Consider the following 18,397-nt stretch of genomic DNA (forward strand, 5'->3'; position numbering starts at 1 on the left):
AAAAAGTGCGAGGATTACCGATTTTATGTTACATTATATATATAAAAAAATTAATAAAAAGTGATCAAAACGTCCGATCTTCACAAATATGGTATTAATAAAAACTAGAGATCATGGCGGAAAAAATGACACCCCATACAGCCCCACAGGTGAAAAAATAAAACCTTTATAAGCGTCACAATAGTCCCATTTTATTTATAATTAATTGCCAAAAAAAAGGATTTCATTTAAAAAAAATACATATATAACATTAGAGAATCTGTGTAACCTGCATATGGTTGTGTTCGGACTGACCTATAGAATAATAGTATCATGTCGCTGTTACCATATAGTGCATTACGTAGACACAGGAACCCCCCAAACGTTACCATATTGCATTCTTTTTTGCGATTTCACCAATTTATATCTTCATAAATAATATATTTGGGATTCCATCATACATGTTATGGTAAAATGAATGACGCCATTACACAGTACAACTATTCCTGTAACAAATAAGCCATTACACAGTACAACTATTCCTGTAACAAATAAGCCCTTACATGGCCTGTAGATAAAAAACTGAAAGTGCTGGAGCTCTTAGAAGGGGAGGAGGGAAAAACGGAAACACTAAGATCAAAATTTGCGCGGTCCACTGGGTCATTTTGGGTTAAAGGAGAAGTCCAGCAAAAATTTTTTATTAAAGTATTGTATTGCCCCCCAAAAGTTATACAAATCACCAATATACACTTATTACGGGAAATGCTTAGAAAGTGCTTTTTTCCCCTGCACTTTCTACTGCATCAAGGCTTCCCTTCCTGGATAACATGGTGATGTCACTTCCTGGATAACATGGTGATATCACTTCCTGGATAACATGGTGATCTCACGACCTGACTCCCAGAGCTGTGCGGGCTGTGGCTGCTGGAGAGGATGATGGCAGGGGGATGCTCAGTGTCCTTCCAGTGCCCTGTGTCCCTCAGTGTCCCCCTGCTATCATTCTCTCTAGTAGCCACAGCCTGCACAGCTCTGGGAGTCAAGTCGTGACATCACCATTTTATCCAGGAAGTGACATCACCATGTTATACAGGAAGTGACATCACCATGTTATCCAGGAAGTGAAGCCTTGATGCAGTAGTAAGTACAGGGAAAAAAAGCACTTTATAAGCATTTCCCATAATAAGTGTATATTGCTAATTTGTATAACTTTTGGGGGGCAATGCAATACTTTAAAAAATTATGCCGGGCTTCTCCTTTAAATGTCCTACACTTAATGGCACCAGGAGGAGGATGTGGTTGGGCTGCGGCACTCACCAAAGGTTTGCCACAGTAAACAGATGAATAGAAAGTCTTCTCTCGCTTATGATCAGTGCTGAGAACCAAGACCAATACAAGAGATGCGTACAAGGGTGATATCCTGAGTGGCAGCTCATCCTTTACATTATATTTTATTGTATACAACCCCTTCCAATTGTTTTCTTAATAAAACCTCTCTATTTGTGTTGAACAAACTGGATGAAACCGGGAATCAAATGCTGCGTGTTTGGGTTGGGAGAAGTTACTGGACCTGGACAGTTTCCTTAGGTCCGCAGTATACATGCAGCCATATCTACCCCTTGATACTGTATTACTGGTTACACTGGTTATTACTGTCTATTCGCCTCAGACTCCTCTGACCAATGTGATGTTTTGCAGGAGCTGCCGCCCCCATCAGGGTGACCTTCACTCCTAACTGGAGAAAGATCCTCACAGGAGACGATGTGACAATCCGATGTGATAGTTACCGCTATAAGTCATATTACTGGTGTAGAGATAATACATTATTGATGGATGCCGATCAGGACTTTATTGATATCCGGTCTGCCCAGAGAAGTGACAGTGGGACATACCAATGTGGAACCTGGTCTAGTAAAAGTCCTGGGGTCAGGCTGGATGTCAGTGATGGTGAGTAACCAGTGCATTTGTCTTACACCATAGTAATACAATGTATGAGCTGCTGAAGAAAAGAAAGAAGGGAAATGTTATGTGTAATAATGTGTAATGTAATAATGCTGCTAGAATAACATCTGTTATCCAGTGATATGCTACAATACAGAGAAGCAGGCGAGTGGCACTTTTTATGGTAAGCGCATTAGGATTTGCTTACAAATAAAGAGCATTGCTTCCCTGTGTCCACCACAATAATGAACTGTATGGGCATCCTGAGGACAGGTGACCAAAGCTCAAGGGGCTGGTAAAATCATTAAAACTGCCCCCTTGTGTATATCCCTAGATTGTACACATGTGTAATACAGCCTTATGGTTGGGAAAGCTAAAGCCATAATAACTCTAATAACTGGGATGCATCCATCCCCAGGCAAATATCCAGGCTTCTAATGGGCCTCTTTGCCTGTCAATTATCCCTGCACTGTGCGCTGACAAGCTGAGAGTTGTGACTAGTTATAGGCTGGCTCCGCCCAGATGACTAGTTTCCTCCTCTCCCTCTGCAGCGTACGCCAGACTGAAACCATGTTCTCCTACATACCCCCTAGTAGGATGGTGCACCCAGTACGGTAAGAGAACGCTTTAGCAGCTCTATTAGGAGCCGCTTATAGCATTATATGTGTTATACTACTGATTGGTTCCCTTTAAAGTATGTTTGCAAACATGTAAATTTGTAGTCTAGTGGGCACTGAGTATAAAGGTATGTCTCTTACCTTCATCCTTGGCCCCATTCCAGTGCAGTTTATTCTGAAATCCTCTGCCCGATACCTTCATCCTCAGTGCCCGTGCCCACTAGGGAGCCATTAGCAGGTTAGATTTGTCTAACCTGCCGATAGTCCACCTTTAATTTACTTCTTATGAGTGCGTTCACAAGTACAAGATCCGCAGCAGATTTGATGGTGCAGATTAGATGCTGTGTTCAGTTATTTAGACGAAATCTGCTGTAAATCTGCTGCAGATCCGCACCATCAAATCAGCTGTGATATGGTATGTGTGAAGCTACCCCATTCACGAAAAATAGCTTTAATGTCTTGGCCACTAGGTGTCTCACTTCTCTGCAATCTGCTATTTACTGCCTGTTGTTAGGGGAATTCTGTCTCTAGAAGCACACACAAAAGCAAGACAGGAAGTGGGGCAGGGCTTAGTGTGTACTTTGTGCAGGGAAAGAGGAGAGAGAAAGTCACGGAACCTGCAAGTTATGTCTTTTCTCCAGATCATCTACACTGTCCATGAAAGGTAAGTTAAGGCCTCCCAGTGCTGCATTATATTCTCCCGCTCACTTTATAAGTTTAGCAGCCGCTCAGTGTGTAGTGTAACCTCTTCCATGCTTTGTAGCTGCTGTTTATTTCTTTGCTGCTCACATACTGCAAAGCCAGTACATCAGTAACCCCTTCCCCCCTACATGCCATCTGTAGTACTGGACAATCAACTAGTACAGGAAGTAATTCTGTGTGCACTACTGGCAAACAACCCAGCTCTGGTCCCATCACCTGGAATGACTGGAATAAGAAATATCTGTGCACCACGCAGAGGACTCTCTGTGGCTCCATAACAGCAGCAACATTACAGACACCACCTTATCACGTGTCTTAAGGGTTAATGTAACTGAAACAGACAAGTCTTCAACAAGACTGAGATCGCCCCCCCCCCCCCCCCCGGGACGTTGTCCCGGAGGAGCGATCCCCGTGTCTTCACCCGGCGGGGTCTGCGCTGTAATGCCGCTGATCCTGGCTCGGCACTTGATAGTTTTCGGCTGCAGCATTGATCTATGCTGTATTACTATACAGCAAAGATCTCAATGAGAGATCAGTGTACTTATACTAGAATTCCCCATGGGGAATAACCCTAACCCCAGGGGGAATAACCCTAACCCCAGAGGAGAATAACCCTAACCCCAGAGGGGAATAACCCTAACCCCAGAGGGGAATAACCCTAACCCCAGGGGGGGAATAACCCTAACCCCAGGGGGGGAATAACCCTAACCCCAGGGGGGGGAATAACCCTAACCCCAGGGGGGAATAACCCTAACTCCAGGGGGAATAACCCTAACCCCAGGGGGGAATAACCCTAACCCCAGGGGGGGAATAACCCTAACCCCAGGGGGGGAAATAACACTAACCCCATAGGGGGAATAACCCTAACCCCAGGGGGGAATAACCCTAACCCCAGGGGGACTTCTAGTATAAGTGTAAAAGAAAAAGAAAAAGCCCCCTCCCCTAATAAAAGTGTGAATCACCCCCCTTTTCCCATGTCATAAATAAAAATAAATAAATATGTTTGCTATCGCCGCGTGCGTAATCGCCTGAACTATTAATTAATCACATTCCTGATCTCGCACGGTAAACGGCGTAAGCGCAAAAGATCCCAAAGTTCACAATTGCGCATTTTTGGTCGCATCAAATCCAAAAAAATTGTAATAAAAAGCGATCAAAAAGTTGCATATCCGCACTCAAGGTACCGATAGAAAAAAACACATCATGGCGCAAAAAATGACACCTGACACAGCCCCATAGACCAAAGGATAAAAGCGCTATAAGCCTGGGAATGGAGCGGTTTTAAGGAACATATATTTGTTAACAATGGTTTGAATTTTTTACCGGCCATCAGATACAATGAAAGTTATACATGTTATATATCATTGTAATCGTAACGACTTGAGGAACATATATAACAAGTCAGTTTTACCCCAGGGCGAACAGCGTAAAAAAAATACCCTCCAAATAAAAGAAATGTGGGGTTTTTTTTCAATTTCACCACACATAGAATTTTTTTTCTGGTTTCGCAGTGTACATTATGCAAAAATTCAGCCTGTCATTGGAAAGTACAATTAGTGACGCAAAAAATAAGGGCTCATGCGGGTTTCTAGGTGAAAAAATGCAAAAATTTAAATTGGCCTGATTCTCTAAGGGTTAAGTGTGTGTGATGTACAATGTATGATAACATATCAGTAATAGCTCCATCCCATCCTGTATATTGTGGAGTAACAAGAGATGACGTCCTGTGACCTTCCAGTTACCGTCTGCCATTATTACCTTACATTGTATTTCAGGCCCGGTCATCCTGCAGGCTCCTCTCCATGTATCTGGGGTCCTACGTCTGAGATGTCGCAGTCGGCCTGAGTATTCTGTAGACTGGACAAGATTCTATAAAGGAGACAAACTTCTACAGGACTCAGGAGATGTATTATTCCTCACACAAGCACAGGTGGCCGGCAGATACAGATGTGAGAAAAGACTATACAGGGATCCCGTATCTTACACTGATTCTGTGTCTGTTCCCATCAGAGGTAAATATATATATATATGTACAGTGGTGCCTTGGATTACGAGTATAATACCCTCAGGGGCCATACTCGTAATCCAGTATGGTGAGTTCAGGCACATTATAGCCGCAGTGTGTATAGCTGAGTGTAAATACAGGCACATTATAGCAGCAGTGTATATAGCTGAGTGTAAGTGCAGGCATATTATAGCAGCAGTGTGTATAGCTGAGTGTAGGCATATTATAGCAGCAGTGTGTATAGCTGAATGTGAGTGCAGGTACATTATAGCAGCAGTGTGTAAAGCTGAGTGTAATTGCAGGCACATTATAGCAGCAGTGTGTATAGCTAAGTGTGAGTGCAGGCACATTATAGCAGCAGTGTGTATAGCTGAGTGTAAGTGCAGGCATATTATAGCAGCAGTGTGTATAGCTGAGTGTAGGCATATTATAGCAGCAGTGTGTATAGCTGAGTGTGAGTGCAGGCACATTATAGCAGCAGTGTGTATAGCTAAGTGTGAGTGCAGGCATATCAAAGCAGGAATGGAGAGGATGGGAAACACAAGGGCTGACAGAGACTGCAGGAAGTATGGAGCAATGAGAAGGACTGATGTGGGCACAGAAATGCAGCACTCTCTGTCCGGGGAGAGAGGGGTTACAGCTATGGAGAGATTACCTTCGCAGTCCTGTCCCCTGATGTAAGCCCCAGCCTGAAGTGGATCTGCTATGATTTGGAAGGTGAGGGAGACTTCCTGGGTCAGAGTACAGGGCTGTTGACCACGCTGAGCACGCCATGCCCCTCCCCCACTCCGCCTCCCATGCAGTACACGGAGCTCTTAAACCAAAGCAATGCTCTTAAACCAAGTTACAATTTCGAAAAACTGTAAGCTCTTCTTGCAAAACGCTCTTAAACACAGTTACTCTTAAACCGAGGTACCACTGTACTGTGTTTCCCCGAAAATAAGACATCCTCCTAAAATAGGGCTCCCAAGCTAGCCTACCAACTAGCCTAAAATAAGCCCCCCCCCCCCCCCAAAGAAAATAAAGCACCCCCACCCTAAACTAAGGCACTCCCTGAAAGTAAGGCCGCTAATCCCGGTATAGATCAGCAAACTGTGTGGCATAGAGGGTGCAGCAGCTATAAGTGTGGCAACAATGTAGTGAAGCAGAATAAAGTGCTAAACACTCACACAAAGCAGTTCCACAATAAGTCTTTAATTTAAATCTTCATAGTGAGCGGGGAAGTAGGAGAACCGGAAGAAGGAAGAAGTACCGAAACAATCGTTGTTAGTGGAACGCACCTGCACTGTTCTCCTACTAGCCCGCTCACTATGAAGATTTGAAATAAAGACTTATAGTGGAAATGCTTTGGGTGAGTGCTCGGCGCTTTTTTCTACTTTGCTATTGTGGTGTCCCACCACGGGTGTTGCTATTGGTTACACCCTTCGTAAAAGCCTGTACTTTTTAAGTGTAAGTGGTGATGTAGAAGTGCCAGAGTTTCGTCACAAGATGTCGTCATTGCAAGTGTGTACGCTTAGTTACTGCACAGCTGTAGTACTCAAAGGGTCATTGTTTGTTTGTGAGTCACATGGATCTGTACATGCGCTGTAGGAAGGAAGTCACATGGGTGGACGAAGTGTAGGGTCTTTTGCCGTTAGACTCTGTAGAGATAGGACACAAGCCAGAACGCTCTCTACAGTGGTCCAGTTGGGCCCTGGCTCCTGTCAGGTCCCCAGTCTAAGTTGTGGTCTAGACGCAGAACACATGTACCTAGAGACAGTTTCTTCTCAAGTAACTCCACTCAACACGATGCAGTGTTAAGCCTTCACTAGAGAGGACAAGTCAGGGACCATCCTAAGCCGCGCCATGGACAAGGAGAGACACAGTGCAGGACAGTATGCATAGAAAAGTAAAGGAACTGATCCGGATAGAGCAAAGTTACTAGAAGCCTATGAACTCTATCTCGCAGTGCGGGTGTAAGCAGGGAACCCCCAGCATTCCGCTCATTCCAGGTAACAAAGTCTGGGGCTTGTGTCCCCCTCTAGGACGGGTCACTCAACACTGGTGGGCAATAGGTGGTGCAAAGACCAAAGAGTCACAGGCACAAGTATTCTCTCTCTTCTCAAGTATTCTTCTATTTCTACCTCCGAACTTCCGGCAGAGCACAGTACTACATTGGGTTGGGACTCTCTTGACATCCTCCTCTCTACTCCTCCGATCTTCTCTTCTACTTCTCATCAGGCAACTCAGTCAGCACGACTGTACCACTTCTTCTACTCTCGATACAGATCTGGATCCTAAAGTATTAAGTATCTTATCAAGTGTAAAGTATTGTATCAAGGTAAAACCACCTCAAGTATCTTCAGAGTAAACCAGATTATATTTATGCTAAAGAGACTCTGTGATTTCTCGTCAAGCACTGACACAGCACACACACCTTCCTTGGGTGATCTCCCCTTTCTGTGGGTGGCAGTCCCAATAGTCCGGGTGGATCACTACTCCACTCCGGACCACCGTGATAAGTGTCCAAGGGACCCTGCAACAGCCTGGCAGGACACTGACCACAGGGGAACAAGGTATAACCGGCCAGTTAAAATAAAAGCAGGGGTGCCAGTGCCACCATCCATTAAAATAAAAGCATGTGTGCCCAACCGGCACTGGTGTCACGACAGATTACCATCACTGGGCACGGCTGTATCTCGGCCAACCACCATAAATCTGGCGTCACACCAAACCATCTGGCAAGTGACTGTCCGTACATCTCCACCGGAGGTGAGCACCACACTATTATAATACTGTGTACTGTAAGGCTATGTTCACACTACGTAAGTGCCGCGGAAATCAGGGCCATTGTTACAACGTCCGTGATTTCAGCGGCACTTACGTAGTGCTGCAGCCTGAGGGAATCTCGGCCAGAGTGTGTACACTTGGTATACACTCCGGCCGGGATCCCATGCGGCGCTGTAGAAAACTGACATGTCAGTTTTCTGTGTGCGCAGTTCAGTGAATAGCGGCCGCAGAAAACCCTGTCAGTTCACACAACCGTTGCCTCCGGCCGCTTGCTCTATTGTGTGCTGTGGGGAGTTCTGATGTGGCCACGCACGGATGCGCCTGCATCAGAACTCCGCGGGCCGAAAGATCATCCAGCCGTACTGCAGTACGGCCGGGATGATCTTTTCAGAGACTGGCCATTCCATGACCCGGCGGGGTCAAGGAACGGCTGGTCTCTTACGCCATGTGAACATGGCCTAATATTGTATAAAATACTGTAATATATACTGTATACTACACCCTTGTGTTACATGTATGATGGTATCTCTCTGGTAATGACATGCTGTGTTGCTCTCATAGAGAATGACGGACACGGACACCTCTCATACTTACACCTGACAGTCTCTGTGGCTCTGCTGATCATCCTCATAGTGTCAGCTATTCTGATCTTCAGACTCCGGCATCAGATAACCAGGTTATTCCCTAAAAGAAACCGAACCAGAGATCCTCAGCCAGGTGCCCAGGTTTACTTTCATGTTATTATGTCCTTTAATATTATAAAACTAAATGGGATTAGAAAAAGGTTTCATAAAAAAGCTTAGAGAACATTTACGCTCTTCTTCTTCTGACTTCTATATATATAGTGCGCCCTCTGCTGGACACTCTATGGATTCAATTGATGTGTATGTAAAAATGTAATGTACAGTATGTTTTTGATTGAATACATTTATGGAATACTTTGAGGAGCAAGTGTTCTTGCTCCCAAAAGTATTCCATAAATGTATTAAATCAATACATTTGGAGGGCAAAGAACAGGGAGATGGAGAGAGGTGTCTGTGCATCTAACTACCTCCCCGCTCCCTTCCTGCTCAGTGCTGGGCACATACTGTATACACAGTACTACTCTTCCCATCATCTGCTCATAGTATGAGCAGATGATGGGGGAGTACTACCAGGGCCATCACCAAACAGTCCATATGTAATATGCTGGGGGCCAGATACTGGGATCTGTTGTATGCTGGGGGCCTGATACTGGGGTCTGTTATATGCTGGGGGCCTGATACTGGGATCTGTTGTATGCTGGGGGCCTGATACTGGGGTCTGTTATATGCTGGGGGCCTGATACTGGGGTCTGTTGTATGCTGGAGGCCTGATACTGGGGTCTGTTGTATGCTGGGGGCCTGATACTGGAGTCTATAATATGCTGGGGGCCTGATACTGGGGTCTGTTATATGCTGGGGGCCTGATACTGGAGTCTATAATATGCTGGGGGCCTGATACTGGAGTCTGTAATATGCTGGGGGCTTGATACTGGAGTCTATAATATGCTGGGGGCTTGATACTGGGGTCTGTTATATGCTGGGGGCCTGATACTGGGGTCTGTTATATGCTGGGGGCCTGATACTGGGGTCTGTTGTATGCTGGGGGCCTGATACTGGGGTCTGTTATATGCTGGGGGCCTGATACTGGGGTCTGTTGTATGCTGGGGGCCTGATACTGGGGTCTGTTATATGCTGGGGGCCTGATACTGGGGTCTGTTATATGCTGGGGGCCTGATACTGGGGTCTGTTATATGCTGGGGGCCTGCTACTGGAGTCTGTAATATGCTGGGGGCTTGATACTGGGGTCTGTTATATGCTGGGGGCCTGATACTGGGGTCTGTAATATGCTGGGGGCTTGATACTGGGGTCTGTTATATGCTGGGGGCCTGATACTGGGGTCTGTAATATGCTGGGTGAATGATACTGGGGAGTATAATATGCTGGGGGCTTGACACTAGGGGTCTGTAATATGCTGGGTGAATGATACTGGGGAGTATAATATGCTGGGGGCCTGATACTGGCGTCTGGAATATTCTGGGGGCTTGATACTGGGGTGTGTAATATGCTGGGGCCTGATACTGAGGCCTGTAATATGCTGGGGCTGATACTGGGGTATATAATGTGCTGGGGGCCTGTAATATGCATATCCTTACAATAAGAATGAAGGGAAAATTCCGACCAGCCGAACCCTGCAAACCACACCCACATAGGCCACACCCCACAGCCACAGCTACACCCCTCCATGTCAAAGACATGGAGGGATAATATTTAATGATGGGAACACCCTACAGCTAAAGATTAGTTCTAAAGGCCCCTGAAGAACCTCCTCATGTACATTATACACAGAGCAGACTCCATTAATACTTCAGGTGTTTGTGCTGCCTCTTAAAGTGTCACTGTCGTGAATTTGGACGGATCCATTAGAAACAAAGGAAAACGCTAGTGTGGCTGAGCCCTTATCTGCTTTCTGCTGAGGCTAACTCCCTCCTTCCTCCTCCCCCCTCCCCTCTCCCTAGAGCAGACAGGGGACGACTCATGCAACAAGTCACAATTTTCAGATTTTTTGCAGTGGATGGAAAAGAGGAAGGAGGGGGGGACCTGGGAAAAGGCTTTTTACATGCAGATAATGGCAGATTTGGCTAATAATCCCAATTACAAAGTTTCTTAAAGAGAACCAATCACCTAAAATTCACTATCCCTATTATCAAAGGTCTTCTCTTCCTAAGTCTATCAATGAAGATACAGACTGCCTTTGCAGTCTGTATCTTATACTTAACCTGATCCTCTGGTCCGCTGTAGCATGGTCGGGCGCCGCCATCTTGATTTAGTCTCTTGCGTTCCAGCGGTGGAACGCAAGTGACGTCATTAAGATGGCGGCGCCCGGCCTTGCCGCTCTGCATGACGGGAGCTTCCTGTCTCGAGCCGGCTCTTTTAAAAAGAGGCGGCGCGAGACAGGAAAGTAAAAAGTAAATATTTTAAAAACGCAACAAAAAAAATAATCAATTATATTTACAAATATTAATAAAATAATGAAATACATCTAATTAGGGAAAAAAAAAATTTTGATTATCATCCATGATTGGTTCTCTTTAAAATCGCCTGGACTATTGATTTCTGCAAAAAAAAAAAAAAATACGACAGTGACTCTTTAAGATGTTGTAATTCAGAGCACAGGACGGAGCTTCACATACAGGGGACATATACGAGACGTCTTACAGATTATCAGGAAATCCTCATACAGTCTGCACTGTGGTCTGTGGCGGAGTCTGCGGGGGGTTCTGACATCGAGGACACAGGACAATATACAGGATCACAGCATAGGGAACAAATGGGAACAGAACACAGCAAAGCATCTGTTACTATTATAGGATTATTACTGGAGCTTGATTTTATTATCTCTATATATTTCTACAGATCTGACTGAAGGAGATGACATCTGTTATATAACTCTCAGCCTCCCTACAAAAGGTCGGTGTTTATTTCTGCACAGCACTTTCTATAAATGTATTTTTATATATTTAACCCTTTTAGAACTTTTCTAATATTTTATTTTCATATTGGATATTCTATTGGACATTGTTTGTAGAAGGCAATGTGCGACAATCCAGGGTTTAGTGATTATTAACCCCTTCATGTTAGCAATCTATATATATATGTTCCTACTGCACATAACCCGTGGAGTAGGAATGTATACAGTATATATGTTCCTGACTGAGGGGCTGTAGATGTGTGCGGGACCGCTGCAGTGAGAGCGGTCCCACACACATCAGTGTCTCGGGAGCCCAGCATAATGACAGGCAGCTGCGATCCCGAAGCTGCCTGTCATTATCCCCTAAACGCAGCGATCTATAGCGATCACGGCATTTAAGGTACTCAGTGACAGGACAAGCTCCTGTCACTGAGTGATCGGGATGCTGCGGGGGTCCCGATCACTTGTGCCGACGGGCGGGGGTAAGTCACTTACCTCCGTCCTGTTGCATAGGCGTTCCATGTATAGAGTCTGCTCTCAGGCAGGCTCTATGCATAGATTGCAAACAACAGTGATCTATGCTATGCTATGGCATAGCATAGATCAGTATATGCAATCTATTGATTGCATGTTTTAAAGTGAAAAAAAGTGTAATAAAAAAGTTTTTTAAAGTATTTAAAAAAAAACTTATAACACCCCCCCTAAGTTTAATATACCCCTTTGTCCATTATAAAAATAAAAATATTTTAAAAATAAACATATTGCATATCGTAGCGTGTGGAATTTTCCGATCTATTAAAATTTAACATTATTGTTTCTGCACAGTGAACGGCGTAAATGGAAAAAAAAAACCCACCAGGATTGCAGATATTTTCAAATTATATATCAGAAAAAAAATTAATAAAAAGCAACCCAATTTTTTCCATTAAACCAATATGATACCAATAAAAACTAGAGATCATGGCGCAAAAAAATAACACCCCAACCAGCCCTGTAGGTGGAAAAATAAAAGCGCTCTTAGAAGGCGGGGAGGAACATTGCATTAATTTGACCCGGACATCAATGAGTTGGGTCTTGAAGGGGTTAATATAGACTGCGGCCTGTGATGTCATCAGCAGGCTTGGGGCATATACCTATTTGGGCTGATCACATTCCCACCGCAGGGAGTTATTTCTATGTTCCAATGCCGCCACCTATGTGACCTCTCCTCCAGTGTCGGCAGTCTATAGCACTGGAAACCACTGTGTTATATGCATCTCTATGACAGCGCTCTTGTAGACACGCATACAACACAGTAACCTCCAGCCTCTGTAAACTCAGCATAGCCAGAGTAGGAGCCATGTGGGCACCAGGGGGATCTGTACAGTATCTGAACTAAAAAATAGTCACATTGCAGGAACACGATCAGCTCAGGTAAGTATACAGGCAGTATTCAGCCCTATGGCTTTCCAGGCATGATGGGAAATGTAGTTTTGCGACAGCTGGAGGGATGCAATTCGGAGACCCATAGTATATATACTTAACAATGTATCACATGCTGCCTTTATATTTTTATAGCTACATCACAGGAAGTCACAGAAACTGTAAGTATGACACGAGAAGTTTTTTTAATTTTTTATATTTTTTAGCAGTGACAGATAATATAATAGCTAATAGTGGTAGAAATAGATAGCTACAGACTGAAAAGCTGCATAATGAATAATGAAATAGAAAATCCTGAGTGCTTCTTTGAAGAGGTTATCCAGGGCTACAAAAACACAATCACTTTTGCACCACTCTTGTCTCCAGATTGGGTGGGGTTTGAAACTCAGTTCCATTGACGGAAATGGACCTTAATTGCAAACCGCACCTGAACTGGAGACAAGAGTGGGGGAAAGTGGCCATGATTTTGGTGATTCCTTGGTGACATGTAGAATAACATTGCACAGGGGCGCTCTGCAGTATAGATGCGTCCTTGGGTACAGCTGTTTGTGGTGGTTATGGGCAGGAGTGAGACCTCTCTGAATATGTAATCCCAGCTCTATACAACCAATAGAGACACGTTGGGAGGAGGTACTATGGGTCCAGGTACAAGTCTTATGGGTGAAGTATTGGTCTGTCAGGAGTCTGGTAGATTAGACTCATACATAATGTACCATTTGGTCATAAACAGATTGAGAGCTCATGGTAGTACATAGAGTAGACCTAGAGGGCACTTACACTCCGCTCCCTGGTGTGGGCCAAAGTCAGAGCGGGTCCACATCCACTGCCCATTACAGCTTACAGGGAAGTGTCTGGGGAAAACTTTTTGAATCACAAAGCTTATTTTATCCGTTCCTTATAGCTTATCCATTCCCTATATCCATCCTGCATCTATAACATTTCCCAGTCATTCTGCAGGGACCATAAGCCAGAAGGAACATTGTAGGAAGCCTGAGATGTTAGATATTACATTGCTTTCAGTCTGTTTTCTCCTAACTCCACAGGTTGTCTATTCAGCAGTCAGAATTAAGGATAGAGAATCCTGAGGATCTACAGACCGGGAGATTGAAAGACTTTGCATTACAGTATACGAGAAGACCCCCATAGCTTATACCAGTAATACATGGTGGACCAGCACAGAGCAGTGTCACTCATAGAGTATTATACAGCATACTGTATTGGTATGGGGGACCTCTTCATGACAATTATTTTTAGAAACTGCTATAGTTCTGTATGTGTAATCAGCTTTATGTTATTGTGTGTCAGCCCAAAGCCATCTATGTAAGAAAGCCGCTGCAATACCATGTGTAATAAAAGGGAAAAAAATTATGGAAATTGTCTTACAAACGCTTATAGTGACAGAAGTCCATCACATGCATCCAAGGGCAGAGAAATCTAGGTGAGGGTTTGGGGTTCCCACAGAATGGTCCAGCAACATCCTGTGGCGACTTTAAAAAATGAATCCTACAAAATATTAGGGTAATTTTGTTCTTTAACCCTCTCCCGCCGCTGCACTGTAAATTAACGTCGCTTCAGCCTATGCCTGATGCTGCAGCGACGTTAATTTACGCTCCAGGATGACACAGGTGCAGGAGCTGTGTCTGTGTCATCCGTGGCAGGGAGACCCGCCGCAACTCTAGATAGTTAACCCTATAGATACTGCGGTCAGCACGACTGCAGCATCTATAGGGCTCCTGACAGAATTCTCCCTCTACAGAGGGAGAATTCTCTGTCTGCTGTCCATCGGGGCTCGCAGTGATCGCAGAGCCCTGATGGTAGCCATGGAAACATGGCAGCCTCAGGCTTCCGGTTTCCTGGCTACGGAGGCCGGCGGGGGTAGGGAGGGAAGGCTGGGTGTGCAGTGCGCATGCTCGTGAGCTCTGCCCCCCCCCTCCCCTCTTTCCCCTGCCACTGTCACAAGAGTCAATATTTCCCCCATCATTCTGCATTCAGTGATAATAATTCCATAATGTGAAGTCTTTGATGACCAGTATTCAGAGCGGTTACAAAGCATTATGTGAAGCCCCTTTTGCAGTGATTCCGGCCTCCAGTCTTCTTGGCTATGAGGCCACAAGGTTTACACCCGGATTTGGGGATTTTCTGCCATTCTGCTCCGCAGTTCCTCTCACGCTGGACGACGGGTTGGATGGGCGTCTTCAGTGGACGCCATATTTAGGTTTCTCCATAGATGTTTCATCAGGTTCAGGTCAGTCCTCTGGATGAAACATTCAAGGACCATCACAGAGTTGTACCTTAGCCGCTCCTGTGTTGTCCTGGCAGTCTACTGAGGATCAATGTCTTGTTGGAAGATTCATCCACAAACGCGTCTGAGCTCCAGAGTGCTCTGGATCAGGTTTTCAGTAAGAATAACTATGTACTTTTTTCTATTCAGATGTTCTCAACCCTGATCAGTCTCCCTACCCTCCGAAAATGTGATGCTGCCCCCACCAGAATTCACTGTAGGGATGGTATGGGGCAGGTCATGGGCAGTGTCTGGTTTCCGCTAGACTTAATGCTTGAATTGAGGCCATAAAGTTCAATCTTGGTTTCATCAGACCAGAGTCTTGTTTCTCACAGTCTAAAAAATACTTTAGATGCTTTATTGGAAACTCTGGGTGGCTTTATGTGTCTTTTACTAAGAAGAAGCTACTTTCTGGCCACTCTGCCGTAAAGCCCACATTGGGGGAGGCTGCAGTGATCGCTGATCATCTGGAAGCTTCTTCTATCTGTACACAGGATAGTTGAAGCTCAGCCATCGTGGCCATTAAGTTCTTGGCCACCTCTCATACCAAGGCCCCTCGCCTCCTGATTACTTATTTCAATGAGGCTAGCCATCAGACTTCTCCTTAGGACCTAGTGACTTTGCAGCAGACTTCCAGGATTTATACGACATGGAGAGAAAGGAGTTGCTGCACCTCACACCTATGGCTGACACTAATGCCTTCTGGCTACATTTAAAAATGTATTATAGTCCCTACACTAACTTAACACTGTGTCGGTCAGCTACCGCTAACCCCGCAAAGCATTCACAAACAGGGAAGGGAGGCCATGGAATGGCCCTGCAACACCAATGTTACAGGACCAAATCCCAAGGGCCCCCCCAAATCCATCAGGCACCGCCGGCGGACAAAGCTACCACCAAGCAACACAAGTGTGAGCATGGTCTAACTACTCACCATTACTCCTGCAGGTAGAATGGGAAGAGTAGGAGGTACTTGCCATGTGTGCACAGGTGCTTTCTGCTCATTGGGGTCACATGGGTCTTACAAGAGGAGTGCTAGCACTGATGATGTGCTGAAGGGGGGCCAGCATGAGGGAGGGCTGGAGCGGTCCAGCCGTCCTCCTAAACATGACGTCATTGTCCCAAGATGGCGGCCGGGGTCGACAGCGAAAACGTAATTATAATGCACCACACGTCCGGGTCTAGTGGGGGTGGGGGGAAACATGGGGAAGGGGGCCATTTACTTAAATAACACACATTACAGTGTTGTGTAACTTTGTAATGCGTGTTATTTAGTGAAAAAAATACTAAACACTACACTACCCCTTTAAAGCAAAATAACAAATCAAGGACAGAGGTGAAATCAACATGGGGACCTGCCCTCTAGGCCAGGCCCTGGAAAGTCTCTCAGTAAGGACACAGTAAGACCCCAAAAAATCTGCTCCAGAACTATATAAAGGCCTCAAGGAGCTAACTGACTGGATGAGAAGGAAGAGGGAGAATGTGAGTAAGAAATGCTGTGACAAGAGAGGTGTAGCTGGACATAGTATGTGTATGTCCATGAAGCTTGCAATAAAGCATATCACTAAATGCTGGTAAAAGCTAAAACAAGATGACTGCCCCCATAGTAATGTATTTAAAAAGGAAATTAAATAAATGAATAAATAATTACACTGACTTCTGGGGATCCCACAGAGGGTGGGGGTCACGTATCTCTATTCACAGCTACTGGTTTGTATGATGCCCTGAATTGTATATTTATTGTCCAAAATTGGTTAAGTGATATCAAATACCAGGTGTACGCAGATGCTGCAGAGTATTACACCCTGCAGACTATAGAAGGGAATACAGCAGTGATATCAGATACCAGGTGTACACGGATACTGCAGAGTATTACACCTGCAGACTATAGAAGAGAATACAGCAGTGATATCAGATACCAGGTGTACAAAGATACTGAAGAGTATTACACCTGCAGACTATAGAAGAGAATACAGCAGTGATCCAATACCAGGTGTACACAGATGCTGCAGAGTATTACACCTGCAGGCTATAGAAGAGAAAACAGCAGTGATATCAGATACCAGGTTACATAGATGCTGCAGAGTATTACACCCTGCAGACTATAGAAGAGTATACAGCAGTGATATCACATACCAGGTGTACACAGAAGGTTTGAACCTAGAAGGGCTTGGATGGATTCATCATAGGTGAGTGTTTTGCCATTGAGCCACAGTAACCACGTGGTTTTAGCTGGAGGTGCAGATCATGTTAGGGTCATAATAAGGGTCTTTTAATGAGTTTTTACAGTCGTAGAATGAAACTTGAACAAGTGACTCCTTTTAGATTATCTTACATGTCTTATATTGATATTGTTTTTACTAGATCATATTATTTGTCAGACAGCAGTATGTATTACGGTTTTTAAATGGGAACAATGTTTTTAACTTAGAGATGGATGGAGGGTGATGACATGTGACCTCCAGGGTCAGTGATTCTGTTCCGGGTCATTCCATTAAGCTGTACATAAAAGCATGGAGGTAAATGAATGTGTGATGTCTTAGAATAAAATGGCGGATGGTGGAGCTCTCTAAACTGCAAAATACTCGAGGTCAATAGTGTATCCTGTACCAAGGGATTAAAACTAATCACAAATAAAAAGAGAAAAAGGTAACTAATCCTCTAGAGTACTTGCTTAAATGAACAAACAGTTTTAATTGACACCATAAAGATATAAATGTGTATATATATATATATATATATATATATATATATATATATACACACACACAAGAGTCAGTATAAAATGATATAATCAATATGATCAAACTTATGAAAAACCTTAAGAGCATATAGTTAAAAATTCATATATTGTTAAACCCACTTGGTGTACATCTGTGTTGAACTCAGAAGATGAGCGTATATTCGCACGATGCGTTAGTGCTATTCCACAATGTTTATTGGAGGTAATATAGCAATGGTAAAGTTTGGAGGTACCGATAGCTCCTTAAAAGTGCAATAGTGCAAAAAAGGTTGGCGTAGTACGCCTCTCACCGGGTCGTTGTTGTATCAGCTGTATCATGGGTAGTCTGTGGCTTGTGGTGAGCCGGAGGATGCTCCGCTCCGCATTAGAGACCGCTGCTGTCAGTGGGTTTGGATAGAGCTGTATCGGCCATACATCTGAAGCCGATACAGCTCTATCCAAAAGTTTGA

The 18,397-nt window shown here is 44.5% G+C and overlaps 1 protein-coding gene across 1 annotated transcript in view; it reads left to right on the forward strand.

The window, feature by feature from the left end:
- The window catches only part of LOC138771156 (carcinoembryonic antigen-related cell adhesion molecule 2-like), a 35,208-nt gene extending 20,846 nt beyond the window's left edge, over window positions 1-14,362 (forward strand). Inside the window, exons 3-8 of the mRNA XM_069950672.1 lie at window positions 1,675-1,923; window positions 5,012-5,248; window positions 8,572-8,727; window positions 11,448-11,501; window positions 13,060-13,085; window positions 13,968-14,362. Coding sequence (XP_069806773.1) covers window positions 1,675-1,923; window positions 5,012-5,248; window positions 8,572-8,727; window positions 11,448-11,501; window positions 13,060-13,085; window positions 13,968-14,009 — 764 coding nt within the window. The 3' untranslated portion in view covers window positions 14,010-14,362. The remainder of the gene's footprint in view (window positions 1-1,674; window positions 1,924-5,011; window positions 5,249-8,571; window positions 8,728-11,447; window positions 11,502-13,059; window positions 13,086-13,967) is intronic.
- The last annotated feature ends 4,035 nt before the right edge of the window (window positions 14,363-18,397 follow it).

This window comes from Dendropsophus ebraccatus, chromosome 13, assembly GCF_027789765.1.
Source record: "Dendropsophus ebraccatus isolate aDenEbr1 chromosome 13, aDenEbr1.pat, whole genome shotgun sequence".
In the NCBI taxonomy this organism is placed as follows: domain Eukaryota; kingdom Metazoa; phylum Chordata; class Amphibia; order Anura; family Hylidae; genus Dendropsophus; species Dendropsophus ebraccatus.